General features: G+C 45.8%; 1 protein-coding gene across 3 annotated transcripts in view; it reads left to right on the top strand.

Moving 5' to 3' along the window:
• Positions 1 to 22,090, top strand: part of PRSS12 (serine protease 12) — a 77,232-nt gene that overhangs the window by 11,392 nt on the left and 43,750 nt on the right. For all 3 annotated transcript variants that reach the window (XM_021008241.2, XM_021008240.2, XM_021008242.2), the window contains exons 2-4: positions 11,061 to 11,199; positions 16,877 to 17,058; positions 20,168 to 20,318. In XM_021008241.2, coding sequence (XP_020863900.1) covers positions 11,061 to 11,199; positions 16,877 to 17,058; positions 20,168 to 20,318 — 472 coding nt within the window. The remainder of the gene's footprint in view (positions 1 to 11,060; positions 11,200 to 16,876; positions 17,059 to 20,167; positions 20,319 to 22,090) is intronic.

Below are 22,090 nucleotides of genomic sequence, written 5' to 3'. Positions count from 1 at the left end.
TTTGCATTTCAAAGACTCTACCCAGCTCTAATCTTTTCATCAAGAATGCTTGAAGGTCCATTTCCCCCGTAGGATCATGATGAAAAGGGAAGTTATCCTTGGTTGTAAGTCTTTATCGTTGGCCATTCAGAATATCATTATACAAAATGTTCCCTCCTTTATGCCAGTCCTGGCTTTGTCTTTTGTGATCTTACATATGGTTTCTTAGTACTTACCTTCTCTTCCTGGCTGCTTATACTACTTTTTCTTTGACCTGGAAGCTCTGGATCTTGGCTATGGGGTGTTCTCAGTTTTCAGTTTCTTTCAGGATCTGACCAGTGGATTTTAATTTTCATTTCATCCCCTATTCTAATAGATCTGGGTTGTTTTCTTTTACGATTTCTTAAAATGTGGTATTTCGGCTGTTATAGTTCTCAGGGAGCTGGAAAGTTCTTAAATTATCTGTCTTTGGCCTCTTTCCCAAGTCAGTTGTTTTTGATAATAGCTAGTAGATCATGCCTTACATGACCTTTTATTTTTTCAGTGTTTTGGCTTTGTTCAGGGGGTTCAGAAAAGGCTTCATTTTAGATCTTTGCTCGGCGGGCAGGGGTAGGTATGGGGAAAAAAAAAGCTGGGCTCTTTTACACCCTCTCAGATTCAGTCTAATCTTAACTTGAAGTGTCAATTTACTTTTTTTTCCTGACAATTCATTAATTATTTCAACCAGTGTTTGTAAAGCATTAGGTTCAGTTGGGGTTTACAAAGACCTCTGCTCAAATCTTTACTCTGCTCCATGCTATCTGTGTGACCTTAGACAAGTCACTTCTCTTTGATGATTCTCAGGTTCTCTGTGTATAAAGTGAGGGAATTGAGTGAGATAATCCCTAAGGTCCCTTCTAAATTTAAACTATATGTATAATATGACGAAAGCACAGACCCTGAATGCCTACTATGTGTGAGTTTTATTTAACAAACATTCATTCAGATCCAACCATTTTGGAGAACAATTTGGAACTATGCCCAAAGGGCTACAAAAATGTGCATACCCTTTGATCCAGCAATAGCACTTCTAGGGCTATATCCCAAAGAGATCAAACAAGTGGGAAAAGGACCCACATGTACAAAAATATACATAAGCAGCTCTTTTTGTGGTGGCAAAGAATTGGAAATTGAGAGGATGCCCATCAACTGGGGAATGGCTGAGCAAGTTGTGGTATATGAATGTAATGGGATACTATTGTGCTATAAGAAATGATGAACAGGCCGACTTCACAAAAACCTGGAAAGACCTATATGGTCTGATGCTGAGTGAAGTGAGCAGAACCAAGAGGATTTTGTACACAATAACAGCCACGTTATACGACGACTAATATTGTTAAACTGAACCCTTCTCAGCATTACGAGGATCTAAGACATCTCCAGAGGCCTCAGGATGGAAAATGCTGTCCACATCCAAAGAAAGAACTATGGAAGTCAAATCGCTCTCACTTGTTTTTACCTTCTGTTGAGTTTTGTTTCATCTTTCTGATAGTTCCTCCTATTGGTTTTTATTTTTACTTACAACTTCACTAATGTGAAAATGTTTAGTAGGAATGTAAATGTAAAGCCTATATCAGAGTGTGAGCCATCTTGGGGAGGGTGGGTGGGAGGAAGGGGGAGGAAAATTTTCAACTCAAAAGCATATGGAAGTGATTGTTGATAAATCAATAAATTAATAAAATTGAAAATAAAACAAACAAATATTCATTCAGCACCTCCTACGTGGATGAGTTTGTGTGGAAAGATAATGAATTCTGGTTTGTAGATATTGAGTTTGAGATTTCTACAGAACATATAGTTTGAAATATCCAATAGGCAATTGGTGCTATAGGACTGGAGCTCATGAGAGTGATTAAGGCTGAATATCTAGATCTTGGAATCACCTGAAAAAAATCGATTATAATTGGACCTGTGGGAGCTGATAAGATTACTGAGTGAGAGCATGCAGAGAGAGAGAGAAAGACACAAAGAGAAATAGAGACAGAGACAGTGAGAAGGGGGGGGAGGTCCTGGACAGAGTCTTTGGGGAAAATGGGAATATTTTACCTATTAAATACAGTTTGAAGTGATATACCCCATCATAGAAATTGTTTCTTCTTAGTACTAGCACTAGCACAAACCAATGTCTAAATTCTCTAAGCATTTGTCCTCTCCCATAGTGTTTGAATACATTTCAGCTTAAGGTTCAAAATTCAATTATTTTTAGATTCTTTCAATATGTGGCTTTGGAAATTTCATAATCCAGGCAGAAATGTAGCCTCCCCTCCTTTTCAGCTGGTGTCGGATAGGAAGGACTAGAGTTATTGCTTAACAGATGTGTGGTAACAGGAACTTTTCTATTACTCTACTTGGTCAGTTATTGGCCATGTCTCAAAATTTTCAGAAGTCTCTGTTTTCCTCAGGATCATAACAATAAGATAATCTCATCCACATGGCATTGCCCCATAGCCCTAGACAAGACAAATGACTAGGGTGTGTACACAGTATAACACACAATGGAATGGAAGAGATTTGTCTCTCCTTCAGCCTGCCTTGGGAGAGGGAATTTCCAGGTCACGTGGTCGTATGGAGCAGAATAAAGATTTGAACAGAGGTCTTTGTAAGCACCGGCGGAACTAGATGCTTTACAAACACTGGTTGAATGAATGAATGAATTGGCAGGAAAAAATAAAGCAACATCTCAAATTAAGATTCGACATCATGAGAGGCTGTAAAAATGCCCAGATTTCTGCATACCCACTCCACTAGCAAAGCTCTAAGGTGTGCAGGGGTGGGGAACTCAAGGCCACGTGGGGCCCTCTAGGTCTTTGAGTGTGAGTCCAAACTTCACACCCTCTTCTTTGCTCCTCAGACGACATATTTGAAAGGTGTTTTTAAGAGCCACCCAACACAAAGTCCTAACCCCCTCCCTTGCTGTGCTGTGGAAGTAGCCCAGAGGTCTCAAGGACTGGATCTGAAATGTACTTCCAAGTTAGAAGGGCTTCAAGAAGGTCCTGGGGCCAAGCTCAATCTGAGGGCAAATCTACTTAAACGGAGGATGCTGTCAGCTTAAGGGAGAGGTTCTAATTGTTAGGTTTGGTTTTTCTTCTACTCTAGACTGTGAAAGATTATTTTGTCTGCACACATTTCAGTCCACTTTATTTCACTGGAACTAATCTTATTGCTTATCTGCATCAGGGGAGGGTGTTTCCACACCAAGAGTTCCTTGGAAGTGTACACTGCCCCGGCCCCCCCAGTTCTATTACTGTCTTAGTGTGAGCGGGACACACATGTAAACAACCCAGTAAACATGAGGGAACCTCCTCCCTGGTCCCACCCTATGACCTGTGAATTCTTGTGCTCTCTCTGGCATCTCAGTGGAGTGGTAGGGCCCTCCCAAGCTCTGGGCTTGGGATGGCCTGGTCTGAGTCCTGCAGCATCTTGGTGGTGCTGGGCACTGCCTCCTACAGCTTTCTGGGGTCCCCAGCCTGGCGCTTTCTGAGCCCCGTGGGATCTCTCCAGGCAGCCCTCCACTCCTCCTGCCTCTAGACACGGACCCTTGTAGCTACACCTGTCCTGTCTCTGGCCAGGCTTGCTGTGCTGGAGGGCCTCCCTTTTCTACTGCCAGTGGGCTTCTGGCTAACTTTTTGTGCCGTTCTGGGGTGGAAGAAGTCACCTCCTGGAGTTTCCTACTGGATTTTGAAGAATCGATATTCAGTCTGATGGGAACTTAAGTGTTTTGTCGGAGTAGAAATGTGGGAGCTGGGCACCTGGCCTCCACTGAGGCAGCCATCTTGGCAGGAAGTTCAACTAGGTTGTTTTTCAAGCCAATTTTGCTGATTCTTTCGCGGTGTCTACTATTGTCTTCCAGAAGAACAGTTTCTCAGTGAATCATCGTTATGACAAAATGTTTTCCACAGATATTTCCAGGTTGTTGAGCTCAGTCATTATTTTTGTCTTGCTTCCTCCTAAATAACTTTATTTCTTCCTTCGTTTTCTTTGGTGCATTTATTACCTCGTTGGTATGTCTTCCATTAGACAGAGCTTTGTTCCTGGGACCGTCGCTGGTGTTAATTTATCCCATTTATTCCTACCTTCTAGTGACTTATTATGCTGGAGCTTTTGTTTTGTCTGCTCAGTTTTTGTTCCTTCTCTTCTGAGAATTTTCATTTGAGTCTTTTTGGTCAAAGAAGCCGCTGCTTCCTTCGATTGACCTTTCTGTTGGTGTTCTTGCTGGGATGTGGAAAAGTCAGGCTGTGCTATGGCCTCTTACTCTGCCCTCACACCTCATAACCAGGAGTCCTGAGGCCATGTTTTGGGATCAAGATGAGTGTGTTCTTCCAGGTCATTGGAGCCTTTGGGAACCACTTAGCTTCATTTAGATGAATGAACACAGGATCTTGGAGCCTAAGGACAGTTACATCCTCAGAATCATCTGGTGATTCTGTGGCTGAGTATTAGTAACCATGAGGAGCAGCCATGGTATGGTGGCCAGATGGCCTCTGCCCCAGCCCGGAAAACTTGGGTTCCAGTCCTTACTTTGACACATGCAAGCTATGGGCAAGTTACTTCATCTCAGCACTCTTGGGGAACTCTCTAAGATGAAAAGTTGCTGAGAAGTGCCGACCTGTATTGGTGGAGAGAGTTCTCTCATTTGGGAGTTCTCTGTATCAATGAAATAACTGGCCCAGGACCATCCAGCATGGCATGCCCATATCAAAGAAGGGGCTGTGTTCTATGAGCAAAGCAGAATTGAATAGGTCAAAAGATATGTGAAATGCACAAATTTAGAGCCATCTCCACTCCGAATGTTCATGTGGCCTATTTGTGCCCAACCTGTGGTAGAGCCTTTCGAGCTCATCTTGTTCTGATCAGCCACGGTTGGACACATCATACCTGGACCTCGACATAGTGATGCCATTTTGGTTCTCTTCGAGCACCAGCCACCAGCTCTGTGTGTCAGAATGGGGACTCAAACCTTCATCCCCCTTACTCCAAGGTCAGCTACTTATCTACTGTGTTGTAAGGATCAAATGAGATAACATTTCTAAAGTACTTCACAAACTTCAAAGAATTATAAAAATGCCAATGATGATGGTGCCTTGCCTGTCTCTCTTTCCCCTGTTTTATGCTTAGCTTGATATAGACGCTCAAAGGATCAATGAACAAAGTTATCTGTCTGGTTACAGGATTTTCTATGATATTAACATGAGATGACAAAAGATGGGGAATTAGTTGAATATGGCTGCCATGCGTTTGCTATCTCTGATAAAATGCACAAGGCATAGGACTTGGAGTCAGGAAGATAGGGGTCTCGGTCATGCCTCAGACACTAGCTAGATGACCCTGGACAAGTCACTTTTCCTCTTTCTGCCACAGATTCTTTATTCTGAGATTTAGGGGAGGTGTGTAACTTGTTAACCTCTTTTAAATCTGAATCTATGATCCTATGATATAATACTTGTCTTGAGGGAGCTTACACTCAACCATACACAGTGCTTTCCTTGAGGTTACCTGGCAGCATGGACATTCTTTTTTTTTTGGGTGAGGCAATTGGGGTTAAGTGACTTGCCCAAAGTCACATAGCTATTGAGTGTTATGTGTCTGAAACAACATGGACATTCTTTAGTAGAAATAAAGTCAATGCCCATTGATTGGGAGTGGCTAAGCAAACTGGGGTACATGAATATAATGGAACATTACTGTGCTATAAGAAATAATTAGCAGGATGGATTAGCAGGGGGAATGTAGTGGATAGGACACTGGCCTTGGAGCCAGAAAGAACTGGGTTCAAATCCTACCTCATACACTTTACAGATGAGGAAACTGAGGCCAACAGGGTGAAGTGACTTGCCCAGGGTCACCCAGCTAGTAAGTGTCTGAGGCTGGATTTGAACTCAGGTCTTCCTGACTCCAGGCCTGGCACACTATCCACTGTGCCACCTGGCTGCCTTATGAATGGGAAGATCAGCAGCAATAAAAGCAGTCACAACAGAAAGCTGTAAAATAGAACGGCCAAGCTTTTCCAAGAGGCAGTGGGAGGGAGAAGACCCAGCTCCCTCCCTCCTTGCCACCCCCTGCATCCTGCACATGGTGTCAGACTCTGGGGTGTCTCGGTTAGTTTGATTGACCTCCTGTTTTCTTCTTCTTCCTCTTTATTGTAAGGCATAACTCAAGAGAGATTAGAGGAATACAGAAGGAAGCAGGAAATTGTGTAAGAACAGAAGATGTTAATAAAATCTTATTTGAAAAACATGTACAGTCTTTGGCTTGATTGCAAAGTGCTGGCATCTGCCGTGCATCAGATGATTTATTTCACTGAAGAAGCTGGCTTGAGGGAGTCGCAAAACTCCTTTCAAACCGTGGGGAGGAGATCATGAAGGCACTTCTGTTCTTACTAAATCTCCAACTTTGAACCAACATGGTTCTTGGCTTCCTCTCCACCTCCCACCTGCACACGCAGGCCCAGACGCCAGACGCTGGCCGCCTCTTCCTAGTCAAGGGTCTAGGGGTGACCCTGAGGGCCTGGGATTCCTGGTAATGTAACTCATGAGTGCCTGTTCTGTGGGCTCTGTTTTCAATCGAGGAACCAAGTCCACTGGTCTTTAGAAAAGGAAACTGCCGAGAAGGCATAGCAGCAACAGGACATACCACCACAATCCCGCCCCCATCCTGGGGAAGCACGCAGAAGGTCCCCGGGAAGAGTGATCTGTACTAGGGAGGCAGGCACAGGTCTACACGGCCAAGGGGCGGCTCCCTGGCCCGGAAGGCCTTTCCTGTCTTCATGAAGGCCTCAGGAACGCTCCCCCCTCCTCCCACCTTGCTGGACTCTGAGGGTCAGTGTCTCTGCGAAGTCGGTGGGCAGCACCACCTCTCTCTGCTGTGAAGGATCACAGTGCCTGAAGCTGCTGCTGCCCTCCGGAGGCTGCCTTTTCATCGTTGTCTGAGGGTCCTCGCTGCCTTCTTTACTCCACTCCTGGCGCTGGCTGCCCGCGGGACCTCGGGTGGATCTGCTGGTCACCTGGCCTTCCTCTCTCACAATCACTGCCCACCTGAAATCAGGAAAGAACGACCATAAGAGAAACTGAGGCAGTATGTGTTTACTGACCCACGGTGACCAGGTGGGGGACGTGACGGCTCAGCGACGGCGCCGGCACAAGGGCAGATCGCTGCTGATATGCCCACTCAGTTATGGCTCTGCAACTATGGGCCCGCCGACTCTTCCATTTCCTCAGCCAGCCGCAGTCTTCACGTAGAGCTGAGTTTCAGTCCTACCTCAGGCGCTCGCTAGCTGTGTGATGCTGGGTAGGTCATGGAACCTCTCTGGGCCTCAGGTTCTTCATCTGTAAAATGGGGATACTCATAGTACCTTCCTCGCAGGGTTGTGGTGAGGATCGAATTGAGTTAACATAGGTAATGCTTGTACAAGCCTTGAAGGGCTCTGCAGCCTTTTGCTAGCTAGCTCTCCTCCTCCTCCTCTTCCTCTTTCTCCTCCTCCTCCTCCTCCTCCTCCTCCTTCCTTCTCTTCTTCTTCCTCCTCTTCCTCCTCCTCCTCCTTCTCCTTGTTCTTGTTCTTCTTCTTCTCCTTGTTCTCCTGTTCTTCTTCTTCTTCTTCTCCTTGTTCTTCTTCTCCTTCTTCTCCTTGTTCTTCTTCTTCTTCTTCTTTTTCTTCTTCTTCTTTCTTCTTCCTCCTCCTCCTCCTCCTCCTCTTTCTCCTCCTCCTCCTCTCCTTCTTCTTCTTCTTCTTCTTCTTCTTCTTCTTCTTCTTCTTCTTCTTCTCCTTGTTCTTCTTCTTCTTCTTCTTCTTCCTTCTTCTTCCTCCTCCTTCTTCTCCTTTTCCTTCTCCTCCTGCTTTTTCTTTCTGTTGTTGTTGTTACCAGCCCCTTAGTTGCTCATGCCCAGAAGTGGGCTCACCAAGCCTTCTATATTGGAATGGAAGCAGACATGGACTATTTGAACTCTGCATAGCTGACCAGGATGGGCTCTAAGAACTAATACTTCATTGGATGGTCCCCACCCCCATTACAAAAGTTTTTCTTTGGAAGTATTAGTCATCCCGATTGACCAATCAATTCCTTCCATTTAGCGAGGTTCTAGAGGTATAAACTGTTGGATGATCTGTGTCTTCGTTTATATGCATCTTTGGTTCTTCCTTGGGCTGGAATTGAGAGAGAGGATAGCATGAGACTTGAGGTGTTGATTAGCCTCCTGTTTAATTTCAGGCAGCTAGGTGGCCCAGTGAATAGAGTCTCAGGCCTGGAGTCACGAAGACTCATCTTCATGAGTTCAAATCCAGCCTCAGACACTTGCTAGCTGTGTGACCCTGGGCAAGTCACTTGACCCTGTTGGCCTCAGCTCTTCCTCTGTAAAAAGAGCTGGAGAAGGAAATGGCCAACCACTGCAGTATCTTCACCAAGAAAACTCCAAATGGAGTCATAAAGAGTCAGACATAACTGAAAAACAGCAAACTTATTTTATTTTGGCCAGAGGCTGTACTTGAAAGGAACCTGGAATAGGTGTGACGGAGCACCAGCTGAGGGTCTGTCTCAAAGTGATGTGGGAAAAAGGGGTGGACCATCACTACACCAGGGCCAGTTTTTAAAACAGTACACACGTCACTACAATGACTTTTTAAAATTACTCTGAGGAAATATATATACATATGTATGTATGTGTGTGTGTATGTATGTGTGCATGTGTATGTGTGTGTACGTGTGTGTGTGTGTGTGTGTGTCTGTGTTTTGACTCACAGGCTGCACGAAAAGGAAAGAACATGGCGCATGCAATCAGAAGACCAGAAGTCCCGCCTCCCACACTGGGGCTCCTGGCCTGAGGTCTGTGGGATTCTCTTTCAGTCACCCAACCTCCTGAGGCCTCAGTTTCCTCATCTGTGAAATGATAGGGAGTGACCATTCGGCCTCTGAGCCCCTTCCGGTTCTAGATCTATGCTTCTACTATGTTTGACCTTGGGTGAGTCACTTAGGCTCCTCTGTAAAATGAGGGGGCTAGGATAACCTGGCGCCTCCACCAGCTAATCTTGGTAGGATGAAAAACTATCCTCAGACAGCCTTCTTTTTCCCATAGCTTACGGGTTCTTCCTTGTTTACCTGCTGTCTCTCCCATTAGAATGGAAGGTCCTTGAGGGTAGAAACTATTTTTGCCTTTCTTTGTATCCTCACAGAGTAAATGCCTAATAAATGCGTATTGACTGACCAAGTGACTGGACTCTGAGGTTGTTTGCATCTCTAGATAGATCTTGTCTTGATGGGATAAGAAATCTGCTGGGAAACGTTAGAGACAGAGAACATGAGAAACAGCTTCCGGTGAAGTTTAACTCTAGATTTCTAACTTTCGGCTTCAAAAATGGATTTTTTCCCACTTTGTGCCCTGGAGTAAAGGACAGGATTGACTAATTGTACACACAGTTTGGCTGGGTCAGTCAGTTCTTCTGAGCTTGGGTTTCCTTGGGGGCCCTAAATCTGCCCTTATTGTAAGCAGTCAGCCTGGCCTTCCCTTCCAGAACCAGGCCTGCCACAGCTCCCCCTTAGAATACGAGGGTACCCTCCAGCATCAGGAATCTGTTCTCATTTGCGTTGGGCTCAAGCCCCTGCCAGCTGTGACCCTTCCCTGGACCCATTTATCCACTTAACATTCCTTGGTTTTTACAAAGCAATATTTCCTTGAAAGCTCCAGCAAGGACAAAGGGATAAACATGTCCCCAGACGCCTCTGGGCAAAGTCTCCCCTGAACCACCTCTGTCTGGGGGAGTTGACTCCAAATGTAACTCATTATGCTGCAGAGCACCCTGCCAGGTTCACGTCCAGATGTGGCCTTTCTGCTGGGTTAGGGATTTCAAAAGTCAATCCTAAAGATTGCTTCTGGGGACATCGATGTTGCCCTGGCTACAAAAACCGGCCTGGAACTCCCAGGGCCAAGGTACCCTGAGGACCCCTGTCAACTCATAAGGTTGTGAGGTGCCACTCCGTCTCCCTATAACAGAAGCAGGTGAACCAGAAGGCCAAGGATTGAGGGCCCAGTCCTGGGGGTGGGGGGAACATGGCATCAGCCTGCAAGAAGGCCCTATGGCCATCGCCCTTGACTCCATGGTCTCTCCCTGAATGCCCTAAGTAGGAGTTGCTGCGCCCCCCCAGACACAAATGAAACAAAGATTAAGTACAGAAAGCCAAGTGGCCTTTTGGAGGATGCTCACAGTTCTTCCTAGAGTCTAAAAAGGTTCTCCCCAGTGAGCCAGTTGGAGCCCCTTAGACAAGGTCCAGCCATGCCACATTCGCCTTGTGTGTCCTTGTGATTCTACCACGAGAAAGCTCCCTGGTGCCTTCCGTGGGCAGTGATGGCATCAGATCAGCCCATCAAGCTCATGGGGCTTGAATGCACCAGAGTCCCATTAGGCTATGAAACACCTGGGACCCCTTACTTACTACGTGAGAGAACCGAGGCCCAGGGTGTGTATAAAATGGCCAGCTTCAAAGTCCCACAATTAGTCATGGGCCTAGAGGTGAGCCCTGACCCCTGCCTCAGGGCTGCTGTCCACCTCACTTGAAGATGGCCCAACTTCCCTTCCAGGATTGTGGCTCCCCACAGGAATCCTGCTCCTCTCCACCCCCCACTAAATCTGAATTCAATTGTCTGCTTGTCTAAAATGGCTGGCAGGTGTCTGAGCTCCACCATCAGCATACTAATTAGCAGCTGCTTTCTAAATCCTTATTTAAAGCCATTGTCTCATTCTGTGAACGGTGGGGAGGAGGGGGTCTTAGAATCTGTCAGACTTGGGGCTGCCTCCATTGCACGGAAATCACAGGCTATGGTCCATCAAATAGTCAATAAACCAACAAGCATTTATTGAGTCTATTTATTTATTAAGTTGCTAATTATTGCTAATAATATTGCAAAATATTATTATTTAGCATTTATTATATGTTAGCAATATAGATATTGCTAAATGTTATTATTTAGCATTTATTAAGCCTACCAATGCCTGGCCTAGCCTGTTCAAATGGGTTCTTGTACTAAGGAATTTGGGCCTTTTTTTTTTTCCTCTTTAGGGTCAGTTCGTCTTCGAGGTGGGAAAAATGAATTTGAAGGGACTGTGGAAGTGTATTCCAGAGGAGTCTGGGGAACAGTCTGTAGCAGTGATTGGGATGATGGTGACGCAGCTGTCATCTGTCGTCAGCTGAATTTTGGGTGAGATTCCTGGTTAATTTAATTCCAAAAACTTTATATTCCTCCTGTGTGCCAAGCAGTGGGCAAGGCAAAGGCAGTAATGAAATAGGCCTTGCTCTCAAGGCTTTAGATTTGATTGGGGGGGGGAAGAGGGGGAGAGAGAGAGGAGGGAGAGAGAGAGGAGGGAGAGAGAGAGGGGGGAGAGAGAGAGGAGAGAGAGGGGGGAGAAAGAGAGAGGGGAGACAGAGGGGAGAGAGAGAGAGAGAGAGAGAGAGAGAGAGAGAGAGAGAGAGAGAGAGAGAGAGAGAGAGAGAGAGAGAGAGAGAGAGAGAGGAGGGAGAGAGAGGGGGAGGAGAAAGAGAGAGGAGGGAGAGAGAGGAGGGAGAGAGAGGAGGGGGGAGAGAGAGGGAAGAGAGAAAGAGACACACACACACACACACACACACACACACACACACACACACACACATGCAGAGGGGGATCGGGAAAGACCTTGTGTGATTTAGTAAGAGGCTGGAAGGTACAGAGAATCAGAAAGACTTGGGTTCAAATCCTGCCTTTGAAACTTCTTAGTTATGTGACCATGGGCAAGTCTGGGCCTCAGTTTCCTCATTCATAACATGAAGAGGTTGGACTTGATGACTTCTAAAGTCCCTTCCAGCTGTATGATCCCAAGGTAAACCTAGAGGATTCTTTTGGTGTGGAAAATTAAAATCTAGCCTTCCCATTGCCCATCCTTAAACACCACCTCTAAATAGAAAAGACCCAGAGACAAGCACACCTGAGATAACATGGGTTGTGCTAAGCTGGTCGATGCAGCAGGTGCTAGGAACTGAGCGATACAAGGCCTGCTCTGGCCTTTAGAAGAAAAAGTGCATTTTTCAGGACTTGGAAGCTTGTGCTTCTTCTACTACTCACTATCCCACACCATCCTGAGGCCAGTTTTTGTGTGTAACCTTCTTCCACTGCATATAAAATATTTGAAACCAGGAGACTGGTCCCTGTGTCTGTCCCACAAACGAGGTAGGTAGAAGTCCATGGCAAGGTCTCCTGAGTGTCCCTTGGGTGTGGTCCAGGCCTCCATCAATATTCCCCCCCCCCCAGTTAATCAGTTCACCTGCCTGGCCCTCAGTTTCCTCATCTGCAAGAAAAGGGGAATGGGATACCCTGGTGCCCCCACCTGGTAATGCCTTCACCTCTCAGATTGCTTTCCATGTGTTCTGTATATAGCCGGCACGTACCTATCATTGACCGTTGTTTCTCCCCTTGGCTGCAAGCTTCTTGGGGGCACAGGCTGGTTTTGCATCTCTCTGTTCATGTGTAGTAAATTCATAATAAGTGCTCCTTGACTGACAGACTGGACTCTGAGGCCTTTGGCCCTCTAGATGTAAAATCCAGTGAAGTCTTCAGATTTCTGCTGACAACCATGTGAAAGACTGGGATGAGAAACAGATCTTTTCAGTGACGTCTAACTCCGGATCATTAACTTTTGACCTCAAGAATAGATTTCTAATTATGCTTTGTGACCAGTCGGCTCAGGGGAGCAGGGACAGGGTTAATGAAGTGCAAGCCAAATTAGCACATAGACGCTTCCCCTTGGAATGACTGCCCAGGAAAGAGGAGGCAGTGAGGGCAGACCCTTTTAGTCAGTCACGGCTGAGATGCTTCCCAGATGGTTCTTGCCAATTGCCGGGTGTGTGTGGACAAGTGACAATTGATGCTCACCTAGGAAAGCAGACTTACTCCCTTACTTCCTGAGAAAATCCCCCTGGCCTGGTCAATGCCAGGCGTTCCTTTATGTGGCCCATGAAGAACCTGGATTTGGAGTCTGGGGGAGCTGGTTCCTCTCCTGTGTTGAACCAGTTCCACATCCACCACATAGTTGGCGCCCATCCCCAGAACCACAGAATGTGGGAATCGGAAGGAACCTAAGGAGCTGTCTGGTCCAACCCATGCACAAAAGACATTTCCACTGTAATGTACCCGGCAAGTGGTCGCTGGCTTCTGCTTAAAGGCCTCCAAGGAGCCCTAGCTCCACTCTCTTATGGCCGCCATTTTAGCTTGGGCCTTCATCCCTGAAATCAACCCAGTGCTTGTCCACACTCCCTTCCTTGTCTAGATGTATTGGCCCACACTGTCCTCCTTCCTGGCATGTGTTTCCTTGGCACCTCGGCCTCTCAGAATCCTGATCTTCCTTCAAGGCTCTGTTCCTGCTGCTCCTTCACCAGTTACTAAGGTTCTCCCTCTAACTTATAATCCAAAGAGAAGAATGCCTGGTCACGCGGCAAAGAGGAGTGATGGCCAGTGGACTGCTCATGGGCTCCGATAGTATCTTCATGATGTCAGCAGAAAGTGAGGAAGGCCTCTGCGCACTGGGTCATTTCATCCTGACCCCACCCCAACCAGTGAATGTAATACAGGAGTATGTGGACAAGTGTCGCCCAAGATGGGTTGAGATCATAGTTTACATGAGCATAGATCTAGATCTAGAAGTGACCACCTGGTCAGGCCCCCTTATTTTATAGATGGGTAGATTGAGGCTCTAGAAGTTTGAGAGAAGATCCATGTCAATGAGATCTGAGTGCTTGCCTGTATACCCCAGGGAGAATGTAAGTCCCTTGAGGGCAGAGATTGTTGTGTTTTTGTGTGAATTCTTAGTGGTCATTGCTCTTTATTCAGTATGACCTTGGGCCAGTCTCTGCATCTTCTCTGACCTTCTCCAGTTTCCTTTGGTGTAAAATGAGGGGATTCAGCTACGTGACCTCTAAAGTTTCTTCCAAATGCATAAATGAGATGTGTATACATGATTTCCTTTTAAAAAACTCATCTCTGCAGGAAAAAATAGTCTTATGAATTGAGTCATGAAAGAAAGAAGAGCAGAATACTGAGACTGAACTGGAGAGTTTTAGAGAAGAGAAGGAACATGGCATGGTGGGTAGGGCACAGGCCTTAGAGTTAGAGAGGTCTAGGTTCAAATCCTGCCTTAGATACTTAGGAATTGAGTGACTCAGGGCAAGTCACTGAACCCCTCTGTGAGCCTTGGTTATGAGGAGCATGGTAATGGCTTGGAGTGGGTTGTTTTTAATCATTTAGAAAAACCATGACATTCCCAGAGTTCAGTCAGATTGCTCCAGCCATCCCTCAGCATGCCATCCCTTTCCTCTCTTCGTTCACCTTGGGCCCACCTTGGGCTCACCTTGGGCTCACCCACCTTTGTTGCTGCCATAATGGATAGTCATGGCACCTGTTGCAAGACCTTAACTATGTCACTGGATCTGCCGGCAGGACCCAGAGTGGCATCATTCTGGGTGGATGCCTGTTAGAATAAGTATTTAGAGTACTTCATATCAGTCTGGATTCATCCAAAGCAACTTCTTTAAAATCTGTGAATTAGATGACATGAGTCGGGATCCATCTGGATCCAGTTCTTGGGTCATCAGCTTCCCATTCTTCCTGGGCAATGCTCATTATTTTCTTCAGGAGCCGATCATCTCAGATCATTTATTTAACTTTTAGCTTTGATAGTAATTGTATATGCAAATTCTCCCCAAAATGGAACCACGGAAAGGACATTGGAAATGTGGCGTTCCAAGGCTCCATTATATTCCTGTAGTCATGGAATGTGGGAGGATGCTGGAGTGGAAAGGATGTTTAACTTTGATTCAGAACAAGTAGGTTCAGATCCACACTGAGGACCAGGTGTGTGCCCACGGAGGCTTGTGTAACATGCTTGAGCCTCATCTGTACATTGGGGGTGCTAATACTTACAGGGTTGTCAGGACAGCTGTTTCAGTCCTAGCTAAATGTGAGGGATTATTATAAACTCTTTCACACCCTGTAATGGCCCCAGGATCAGAAGACTATAAATTTAGAGCAGGCAGGGCCTTTAGACACCATCTAGTCCAACACTCTTGATTTCCAGAGGAGGAAACTGAAGCCCAGAGGGGTTAAGTTATTTATTCCATGTAGCATGGCTGGAAAAGAATTTAGAGATCACGTGATATACACCCACTTATTTTACTGATGAAGAAATGGAGGCCCAAAGAGATTGTCATAGTTAGTGACAGAAATAAAACCAGAGGTTTCAACAAGAGCTGGTATGGTGTAATGGGCGCTGCTCATAAAGTCAAGACAAATCTTAGCTCAGATGCACGCCAGCTGTGTGACCCTGGGCAAGTCACCTAGCTGTTCTGGGCCTCTGTTCTTCAGCTATCAAATGAGGTCCTTGGACCAGATGGTCTCCACTGTCCCTTGTGGCCCTAAATCCACGAGCATTCTGCCATGCCTTTTCTCTCATACAATTCTGTTCACCTGCTCCTGAAACGATGCAGTTGGCACCGTGTATGAAGCCATCCATTTCTATCATCTCCCTCCTAGGGAAAAGGCTTTGCCAATGCTACTGCCCATTCCCATCATTTCTTTGTTAGGACAAGGACACTCATCTTTGTTGGGGGCCAGGTGAGGCCAGTGCCCAACAGTCCATAGCTTCAGGAAAGGGCTGCTTGGGAGCAGATATGAAACCACCCGTGTGAGAAGTTGGCCTCTCTGTCACTAAGTCAGTCAACAACCATTTATTAAACACCTACTATGTGCCAGGCACTGGTACCGAGTGCTGTGGATACAAAGAAAGGCCTGAGGCAGTTCCTGCCTTCTGGGAGCTCACAGTCTAATGTTTTCTTCACCCCATGACACAAGATGGGACATTGAACAAGCAGTGGCACGGGGGAGTAGGAGCTAACATGGCATCATGCAAGGAGGGCCGGCTAGGAAGACCTAGGTTCCAAACGGCCTCTGCCGCAGCTGTGGAACTGACTCGCCTTTCAGAGTCCTTGGCTACTCTGTAAGCTAACGACGGCAGAAGAAATTCCCTATGCCAGTGAAATCACAGGGGCGGTAAAAGAAAAACGAAACTTGATTATATAAAACAAGCATTGAAAAAGCACCGCTATGTGCCAGCTGCTCAAGAAACAAAGCCAAAGGCCAAACAGTTCCTGCCCTCAGGGAGCTTATACTCCAACAGAGGAAACAGCATGTGTGTGTGTGTGTGTGTGTGTGTGTGTGTGTGTGTGTGTACGTACGTACAAGATACACAAAGCAGAGAACAGGGAATGGCAGGGAGGGGCAGTGGTCATCAGCCAGAAGCTGGTGCTTGAGCTGAATCACAAAAGAAGCTGGAGACTTAGGGCTGCAGAGTCAAGGAGGGAGGGCATTGCAGGAGGAGGGGACAGGCGGTGTGAAGGCAGGGAGACAGAAGATGAGATGACGTGTGGGACAGTCACCAAGAAGGCCATTTTGTCCGGACCAGGGAAGGGAGAGGAAGAACTTTCACTACGAGGCAGAGCAGTTTCTATTGGATTGTAGAGGTAATACATAGGGAGCCATTGGGGACTATTGAGGAGGAGGGTGATGTGGGCAGAGAACCACGGCTTACTTCTGTCTTTTAATTAGGGGCTGTTGGCAAGGGTCCCTTTCTGCCCCCAAATTGAAGAGCTAGTTATTTTAAAAGGTCTGCAAAAATTAAAAGTCTTGCAGAACTAGTGAAAAGAATGAAGTTATTGTGGCTCGTTTGCCCAAGCTTTGATCTGACATCTTAATTTCCTTGAAAGCTCTCCCCCTTTCCTTCCTTCTCCTGTTCCCAAACCCACACGCGCAGAAGCTTATTTATTTCATAACTTAACTGTGGTTTTCTCCCTCCCAGGGCAAAAGGGACAGCCAAACAGACCCCAATGTCTGACCTGGGCCTCATTCCCGTTCACTGGAGCAGCACCCACTGCCGGGGGGATGAAGACAACATTCTGCTTTGTGAACGAGACACCGTGGGGCCCCCAGGGACGTGTCCACAGAAGATGGCAGCTGCAGTCTTCTGCAGCTTTTACCAGGGTACCCCCAAATAACCAAGCGCTCCCTTCTTTCAATTTTAGCATCTTTTCAGCACAGGGAAACAGCCAGGTTTGGCATCAGGAGGATACTTCCCAGAGAGGATATCACCAGCAAATCACCCAACCTCTCTGAGACTCAGTTTGCTCAGCTATAAAATGGGAATGAGAATACCTTTAGCAAATAACTCATGGGTTGTGAGGTTTAAATGAGATAATATATGTAGAGTGCTGCATGAACCTTAAAATGAGATGCACATGTATATATGCATAATATAATATTTTATACATTATATATAATTTACAATTGCTAATATATAATTATGTATAACAACCACTGAAATGTATATTATATATGCATATAGACATATATAATAATAGCTGAAATGTATGTGTGCATATATACATATATAACAATAGCTGAAATGTATATTATATATGCACATCTACATAATATACATTTCAGCTATTGTTATAATCACAAATGAGCAGATCTGCCTTGCTTCTTTTCTTAGAAGTGTCACTTTAAATGCAGTATAATTTTTAAATATCAGAATTTGTAGTCTTCTGAAATCTTCCCCATAATGAGTATAGCTAAGAGTTCAATCACAATTTCCTTGGTTTTTATATACTTATTTTCTGAATTTTCCATTATCAACAGAATGAAAAAAAATGATAGGCAGTCTTCCCTTTGGCAGCCTGGTGTCATGGGAAGAGCATTGGATTTGGAATTCACAGACCTGGATTTAGATCCTAGCTCTGCACTGACTTCCCATATGAATTGAGGCAGGTCACATCCCCCCTCTCATCTTTAGTTTCTTCTACTATAAAACGAGGGATTTGGACTTGCTAGTGTCCAAGGTGCTTACGAGTCCTAAATCCTGTAAGCCTTGACCCTTCAACCCCCACATCCCATCAGCTGCCAGTGCCTTACCAGTCTGTATTTATAACATCCCTGACAACAATCTCCCCCCACCCCATGACTTCGGGTCCTCATCTCCTCCTGCCTAATCAACAGAACGTTCCTCACTGGTCTTCTTGACTCCATTCTCTTTCCTCTCCAAACCTCTTTTCATATAGCTCCCAAAATGATCTTGTTAAAACATAGCTTTAATACCTTTACTTGGCCGATCTACAGTCTTTTAAGTAGGCATTGGTCAGTAAGATAAAATGCAGACTCTTTAGCATGGTCTTGAAAGCCCATTTACGTTGAGGCTCAGACCAAAATTTCCTATTTATTTCACAGTATTCCTATTCACATGCTCTCTGTTCCAGACAAACACTATAAGTAGCCAGTTCCATGTTGACTTCTGTTGATTCCTTGAATATATACAGGAGGTCTCTTGGACCTGGACCATACTCCTTTCTCATTTCAACCTGAGGAACTTTTTCTTCCTCTTCAAAACCTAGGTCAAGTCCCACTTCTCCAAGCAGCCTTTCCTGATCCATTCCCAAATCCAGAAGTAATCATCAATTTCTCACACCTTTGCATATCTTAAACCCACCCCTGTAATAATAACTAATATTTGTATGGCAGATTAAGATTTACTGAGCACTGTAATCTTATTTGATGCTTACAACCCTTTGGCATAGGTACTATAGATATTATTGTCCCTGTTTTACAGATGGGGAAACTGTGGCTCAGAGAGATAAAGTGGGTGGGCATCAGATGGGCAGGCCTGACTGTGCCTGGGCCTGATGCCCTTCAGCTCTCAGTAACACTTGTCAAACCCGGGTTGTTCCAGGATTAGTCTTTTGGAGCTCAAGATTGCCTCATCCTGGGGTGAAGCATTGGAGGAAGATCTTAGGGGAGAAGGCAAATATAGTCCAGGAGTTCAAGGCTTTAATTAAAATAATTGGTAGGAAGACCCACTTGAGATCTCAGTTGGCTTAGATTTGGGAAACCCAGATGACATACAGTGTCTCCTGAAAGTCTTAATGCAATTTAACCTACGGAAGCACAGGACTGAGACTTTTGGGATACCTTGCATTTCTAAATGTTTTATTATCTTTTACAATAATTACATTTCTGATTAAAATTTTTTAATATTGCTTCAGTCAATAAATGAAACATGACTAGCATTGAAGTCTAAACTACATTTAGCGATTATTAGATTTGTTATTCTCTTCTATGCTTTTAAGAAGTATCATGTGCATGATTTCTACCAACCTGTTATAATTTATTGGAATGACTCATTATGTTATTGCTGGCAATGTAGCCTAGGTCTCAGGAATCCTAAGTCAACAAAAATGTATTGCTTGTCTCTAAGTGCTAGGCACTGTGTGAGGTGTCAGGAATCCATATCCAAAGAACTAGCCATCCCTACTCTCAAGCAGTAGTGTTGTCCACACAGCAGGAACATTTGTCACTACATACAGAATAAATGTGAAGAGAAGAGATACTCATGAATACAGTATGGTTGGGGGCACTGGCACTGGGTGCACAAGGAAGGGCCTCACGTCAATGGTGGTGCTTGAACCACGTGTAGAAGGAAAAGAGGGTCTCTGTGGCAGAGGCAAAGAAGGAGGGGGATGTCCCTGGGACACCCAGATTGAAAGGTCCGGTGGGCAGTTGCAATTGGTGGTGCAGGACTGACGTTTGAGGGAGCTGTTAGGGCTAGATATTCAGATCTGGGAGTCATCTACATAAGGATAATGATTCAGCCTACGGAAGTTGTTGAGGTTACCAATCCATCAATCCATAACTTTAATTTTCTCAGTGAAATTAAGAGGTGAGGTCCTCAGCTGAGAGAAAGAGAGACATGAGACACTTGAAACAGGAAGAAAACATTTAGAATAGCTCTTGTGGGAAGTGAGATAGGGAGTCAATTAGGGGACTATGAAAGGACTACCGTGGTCAAGTGAGGGCCCAATTAAAGATGGGTGACATGAATTTATAATGTACTTCATCCCCACTGTTCAGTGACTTCCTCCAGCTCCATTCAGTAGCCCACGAGGAGGAGGAGGAGGAGAGGCCAAAGGTGGGAGCAGGCTAGGGCTGAAGTCTGGCAAAGAATAAGAGGCAGTGGGACAGGAGTGCTGGAAAGTCCTGGGTTCAAGTCCCACCCGCATCTGGTGACCCAGCTTTCCCTTCTCTGTCTTTGGACCCACAGCTCCTGCCTGGACACCCGTGCGGCTCGTTGGCGGACGCGGCATCCACGAGGGCCGAGTGGAACTCTACCACGCGGGGCAGTGGGGCACGGTGTGCGATGACCAGTGGGACGATGCGGATGCCGAAGTGGTCTGCCGCCAGCTTGGCCTGAGGTTTGGCTCGCTGCTTTACTTCCTTCTTTGTTCGTCTGTTTGTAGCCTTGGGGACCAAAATCCAAGGGCCCTCCTTTTCCAGTCATGCTGCTGAAAGACCAGACAGACACCGACCTGTGAAATCATCTGGTCCAACCCATTGCACAGAGGAGGAAACTGAGGCCAAGGAAAGGATCATGACTTGCCCAAGGCCACACAAGGAGCACACAGCATGTGAGGGACCTGACCCCCGCCCTTCTGCCCCCATCACCTCCTTGTTCCTTGTGGCGCACTCACTGGCCCCTGGATGGCACGAAGGGACAGTTTTCTGCTTCTGTGTCTCTCCCGTGATCCGGCCAATCAGTGTTTCCCTGGGCCCTGACACTCACCAGGCCGCCTTCCCATCTGTGCCTTTGCCCTGACTCACCCTGGAGTCGGCTCACTTCATACGTACATCTCATAGAGGGCCCCTCCCTTCCTTCAAGACAGAGCCCTAGCACGGCTGTCTGCTCCTGGAAGCCTTCCCTGGTGCCCCGTTGCTAGCGTGGCCCCTGAAGACGAGCTGGCTTTGGATAGCATTTCCGTGTCTTTGTATTTATTCTCTTGAAATGTATTCTGTATATACCACGTACTCCTTGGCTGCACCGTTAGAATGTAGATTTTTTTCTCAGTAGGGATTACTTTATGCTCTGTACTTGGACCCCCAGGACTCAGAACAGCGACTGAATCGCTGTAGGTGTTTAATGAATGCGTTTTGATTGATGACTTTCCAGACTGGCTGTTCCCAACAGCCTTTCCTCCACCCTGCATCCTTTGTCAGGAGTCACCCAGCTGTCTCTATGGCTCTCTAGTTTCTCAGGTCCTTTGACCTCTTGTTTCTCTAAACTTGCTTCCATAATTCTTTTTTCTTAATTTCACTATAACATTAAGAATGAACATATTTAACATATAAATGTCTTTCGATTATTCCCAACAGATGGAATTACTCTGAATTCACAGGTGACTTGGGTGCATAAGGGATATTTATTTATTTCATCTCCCACAGTCATTGAAATATTCATTTTTACCTTTTTATCCTAAATATTATATGAGAATATTGTCTCCAGGGAGCCTCTTGTCCATTGGAAGGAAGCAGTGAAAAGAACTTTAAGATATTCAGCTGTCTTAACAGCCCAATTGTGTAGAATAGCAAATGGTGAGAATCCTTTGGGTTGTGAAAATCTTTGCCAAGGGGATAGGGACCGACCTGTGATGTCAGTGGGGAAGGGGATTCCCTCTCTCCTGATGCAGGGCAGCATCTCCTCTCCCTCTTGGAACCTCCAAGAGCTCTCTAGACCCCTGAGAAGGCTGGGGACTTGCCCAGGGTCTCAGCGCTAGTGTGTCCTAGGTGGGACTGGTGAGGTCAGCTCTGTACCCACTATTCCTCTGTTTGCTAAGAACCTGATTGTTTTCTCATTCATCAATCATCCCACAGCATTTATTAAGTACCTACTGGGCACCAAGACTGTGCTAGGGTATGCAGAGATGAAAGTAAAACAACCCCTAAGACTCACCAGACTAGGTGGGGAATTATGTGTGTACATGAGTCTGCAAAGAGATGCCAGGTAACTAGGTGGGGGAAGGAAGGCACAAGCACCTGGGAGGAGGAGAAATGCTAAAAATAAATGAATAAATTGAAAAAAATACTGTTAAAAACACCCCAATGCTCTCATTTATTTTTTTAATTTTTTCCCCAATTTTATTAATTTATTGATTTACCAACAATCACTTCCATATGCTTTTGAGTTGAAAAT

This window comes from Phascolarctos cinereus, unplaced genomic scaffold, assembly GCF_003287225.1.
Source record: "Phascolarctos cinereus isolate Bilbo 61053 unplaced genomic scaffold, phaCin_HiC Scaffold_9;HRSCAF=440, whole genome shotgun sequence".
Lineage (NCBI taxonomy): Eukaryota > Metazoa > Chordata > Mammalia > Diprotodontia > Phascolarctidae > Phascolarctos > Phascolarctos cinereus.
The sequence above is the reverse complement of the archived record's forward strand: the minus strand, read 5'-3'. Positions and strand labels throughout refer to the sequence as shown.